The 5,000-nt window shown below is 26.9% G+C and overlaps 1 protein-coding gene across 1 annotated transcript in view; it reads right to left on the reverse strand.

Annotated features, from left to right (window-relative positions):
- Positions 1–5,000, reverse strand: part of LOC137640883 (carbonic anhydrase-related protein 10-like) — a 67,952-nt gene that overhangs the window by 4,666 nt on the left and 58,286 nt on the right. The window contains exon 7 of the mRNA XM_068373347.1: positions 1,997–2,171. Coding sequence (XP_068229448.1) covers positions 1,997–2,171 — 175 coding nt within the window. The remainder of the gene's footprint in view (positions 1–1,996; positions 2,172–5,000) is intronic.

Here is a 5,000-nt window from a genome sequence, read left to right on the forward strand (position 1 = left end):
TATATTTTAAATAAATCATCAATGACGACGTATTATTAATAGCTATAATTACCATTTTTTCTTATCCTCACATAGGATTTATCCTCACTTAAAGTGTCAATTAATACTTTTATACACAAGAAAAAAAATATTTACCAGATATACACATAATTCTATAGTTCTATCGCATTACCGAAAAATAAAAACCATACCCTCATTTTATATTTCTATCACATTACGAAAAACCAATTTTTTGTAAAAAATAAAAATGCTTACCATATATACCTATAATTTTATATCTCTATAGTATTATCAAACATATATATTATATATATATATAAATATATATATATATATATATATATATATATATATATATATATATATATATATATATATATATATATATTATAATATATATATATATTTATATATATATATATATATATATATATATTATTATTTATATATATATATATATATATATATATATATCCCCTTCATTTTATAATTCTATTACATAACCAAAAATCAATTTTTGCTAGAAAATGAAATTATTTACCAGATATACCCTTAATTTTATCATTCCTTAACATTACCAAAACAAAATCACACCCTTCATTTAAAATTCTATCATATTACCAAAAAACAATTTTTCATTGAAGAATATAATTTCATAATTCTATCACATTACCAAAACAAAAAACAGAAATCATACCCTACATTTCATAATTCTATCACATTACCAAAACAAAAACAGAAATCATACCCTACATTTCATAATTCTATCACATTAACAAAACAAAAACAGAATCATACCCTACATTTCATAATTCTATCACATTACCAAAACAAAAACAGAAATCATACCCTACATTTCACAATTCTATTACATTACCAAAACAAAACAGAAATCAAACCCTACATTTCATAATTCTATCACATTACCAAAACAAAAACAGAAATCATACCCTACATTTCATAATTCTATCACATTACCAAAGCAAAAACAAAAATCATACCCTACATTTCATAATTCTATCACATTACCACCCAAAAAATAATGTTTCATTGAAGAGTATAATCTTATAATTCTATTACATTACCAAAACAAAAACAAAATCATACCATTCATTTTATAATTCTATCACATAACCAAAAACCAGCTTTTCATATAAGAGTAAAATACCTGCATTAAACATCTCTCTGTGTATGGACCAAGTTTTTTTTTAGAAAGTAAAAATATTTACCAGATGTACCCGTAATTTCATAATGATATTACAGTACGAAAAACAAATAAAATTCTTACCCTTCATTACATAATCCTATCACATTACCCACCCCCAAAAAAATTAATTGAAGAGTAACAAAATACTTTTAACCAAACAGTAAAGTTACCTGCATAAAACATCTCTCTGTGTATGGCCCAATTTTTATTCAGAAAGTAGAAATATTTACCAGATGTACCCGTAATTTCATAATGATATTACATTACAAAAAGCAGAAATATAAATTTTTACCCTTCAGTACATAATCCTATCACATTTACCCCCCCCCCCCCCACAAAAAAAAATCATTGAAGAATAAAAAAATACTTTTAACTAAACGGTATTATTACCTGCATAAAACATCTCTATGTGTATGGACCAATTTTTTTTTTTTTAGAAAGAAATATTTACCAGATGTACCCGTAATTTCATAATGATATTACAGTACAGAAAACAAAAATTTACCCTTCATTACATAATCTTATAAAAAAAAAAAAAAAAATGACGAGTAAGATACCTTTAATCAAACACTAAAGTTGCCTGCTTAAAACATCTCTCTGTGTATGGACCAATTTTTTTTTCTTTCTTTTTAGAAAGTAAAAATATGTACCTGGTTTACCCGTAATTTCATAATGATATTACAGTACAGAAAACAAAAAATTACCTTTCATTACATAATCTTATCCAAAAAAAAAAAAAAAAAAAAAAGGAAGGGTAAAAAGATACCTTAAATCAAACAGTAAAGTTACCTGCATAAAACATCTCTCTGTGTATGGAGCAGGCCTTACTCTTGTGAGCATTTGTGAAGTCGATGTTGGTTCTTACGGTACGATGGTGGAGGTTCTTCACCGGACGGTAGTTGTTGGCCATTCGGCCCTTTTGCAGAGTCTGATCCCCTTGCATTAACTGCCTCAACAAGTACAGCTGGAAGGGAGAGGATGCGTTGAGTCAATTGGTGTATTCGTGTCATCTATACTAAATGATTTGGATCTTTTGTAAGTTACTATTATTATTATTATTTTTTTTTTTTTTTTTTTTTTTTTTTCATCAAAGCTACAACAGGGTTGGAGAAGCAGGGTGCTATAAGCCAAAGGGATAGATAATTCAGTTATTTTGTAAGCGATTATTATTATTATTATTATTATTATTATTATTATTATTATTATTATTATTTTTTTTTTTTTTTTTTTTTTTTTTTTTTTTTTTTTTTTTTTTTTTTTTTTTTTTTTTTAATCAAAGCTACAACAGGGTTGGAGAAGCAGGGTGCTTTAAGCCCAAGGGTTAGATAATTCAGCTATTTTGTAAGCGATTATTATTATTATTATTATTATTATTATTATTATTATTATTATTATTATTATTATTATTATTATTATTATTATTATTATTATTATTAGTTATTCATTTCCTTATTTCCTTTCCTCACTGTGCTATTTTTCCTTGTTGAGCCCTTGGGTTTATAGTATCTTGCTTTTACAACTAAGGGCTTACCTTAGCTAGTAATAAAAATAATAATGATAATAATAACAATAATGATAATAATTTTATCATTTATTATTATTATTATTATTATTATTATCATTATTATTATTATTATTATTATTATTATTATTATTATTATTATTATTATTATTATTATCTAAGCTAGAAACTTAGTTGGAGAAGTAGGATGCTATAAGTCAAAGGGCTACAATAGGAAAAAAAATCCTCAGTGACGAAAGGAAACAAGAACATAAATAAATAAAAAGACATTTAATAGACAATTAAAGCTAATTGCTTCAAGAGTAGTAACTACATTGAAATAGATCTTTCATAAGCTATGAAAACTTCAAAAGGGAAAGTAAGAAAGATCATGGCACAGATTATTTGGCACTACCCAAGACTATAGAAAAATGGTAGATTTTGTAGTGTCTTTCTCCTAGAGAAGCTGTTTACCATAGCAAAAGAGTCTTATCTACCTTTATCAATAGGAAAGTAGCCACTGAACAATTGCAGTGCATTAGTTAACTTCTTAAGATAAGAAAAATGTTTTGATAACTTCAGTTTTGTTATGTGTATGAGGACAGAGGAGAATATGGCAATATTAGGCCAGACTATTTAGTGTACGTGTAAGACTTCAAAAGGGAGAGTAAGAAAGATCATGGTGCAGATTATATGGCAGTACCCAAGACTATAGAAAAATGGTAGATTTTGGAGCGTCTTTCTCCTAGAGAAGCTCCTTACCATAGCAAAAGAGTCTTATCTACCTTTATCAATAGGAAAGTAGCCACTGAACAATTTCAGTGCATTAGTTAACTTCTTAAGATAAGAAAAATGTTTTGATAACCTCAGTTTTTTTATGTGTATGAGGACAGAGGAGAATATGACAATATTAGGCCAGACTATTTAGTGTACGTGTAAGCAAGGGAAAATGAGTCGTAGCCAAAAAGATGGAGCCAATGTTGTACTATTTGGCCAAACAAAGGACCCAATAACATTCCAGTGGTAGTATATGAACGGGTGGCTGGTGCCAGGGCCAACTTACTACCTAATGATATAGGTTTTGTATTTTATTAAAAAAATATTACCTTAAATCAGACATTGTATCAGCTTCTGAAATTGTTGATTAATATAAATACAAATCAGTAAATTGAACTTATATACTTAACTTTTAAGTACTTAGAGTAACTGGCGAGGCTGTTATTTATAGATCTAGAATCCAAAAAAATCAATATTTGGAATCTTTATAAATAAACTAGGAAGAAGACAGAATCTTTCCTAATTGTTTACTTATCTATATTAATGTTTTAAAGTTATAACACTTATGAAATGGGGTTACAAGCTGAGTTACATGTCTATATATACTAAATAATTAATTTACATAAATCTGGAAAGAAGAATGGATTTAAAAAGAGGAATACAGATAATTCCAGAAATAATGCCTTAATGTGATAGACAACCTCATGCTAACTTCATTACTTATAATGATGTTCAGAGAGAATAGTACCTGCAGTTTTATACTAATACCGTTAATTCAATGAAAAGTTGATATTAAACTAGATTACTTATAATTACTAACTTCATACTCATTAATCTAAAATAGGTGGCTAAATACTTCTAGCATATTTAGTTTTTTCCTAATCGGATTATTGCATGATACGAAGAAATAAATATACTTTAATCTGAGAAATACCTGACAAATTCAAAACGTTCAATGGCATATGAATATATCCTTGCTGAAAGAAATATGAACACTCAAATAGATTCAAATCAATAATATGTAGACAATGACGTGGTCAGAAAATCCTGGTCGCAAGGCTAACATGCAAGTAACAAGAAAGTTTCTTTTTTTATTAAAGAAAAGACTCATTCATTAAATTCACTGAAGCGTGACCTACGTGGTAGGTTTTTCACGCACACAAGTAATTTTGCATTGATTTGTATATTGTCGTATGATGGAGCTTTTAACATAATGTATAATGAACACTTGGAACGATGGAGTTAGGATCTGTTTTCAATAAAATTCCTTGGGTAGTGAAGGTAATATTTATAAATATTCAATGCTTTGAGTTATCAATTAAATATTTAATCACAATTTCAATATCATAAGTAACTGATTTTAGTTTAGATTTTCATTAATCCACGTGATAAGTAAAGAAAATGGTCTATTATGAATAAATTATATTGAGATTATTGCTAAATAACAATACTTACTAATCTCCTCTCGGCATGTCTGGTAAAATATAACGCTATATTGATTAACTTTACCATATA

This window comes from Palaemon carinicauda, chromosome 1 (genome assembly GCF_036898095.1).
Source record: "Palaemon carinicauda isolate YSFRI2023 chromosome 1, ASM3689809v2, whole genome shotgun sequence".
In the NCBI taxonomy this organism is placed as follows: Eukaryota; Metazoa; Arthropoda; class Malacostraca; order Decapoda; family Palaemonidae; genus Palaemon; species Palaemon carinicauda.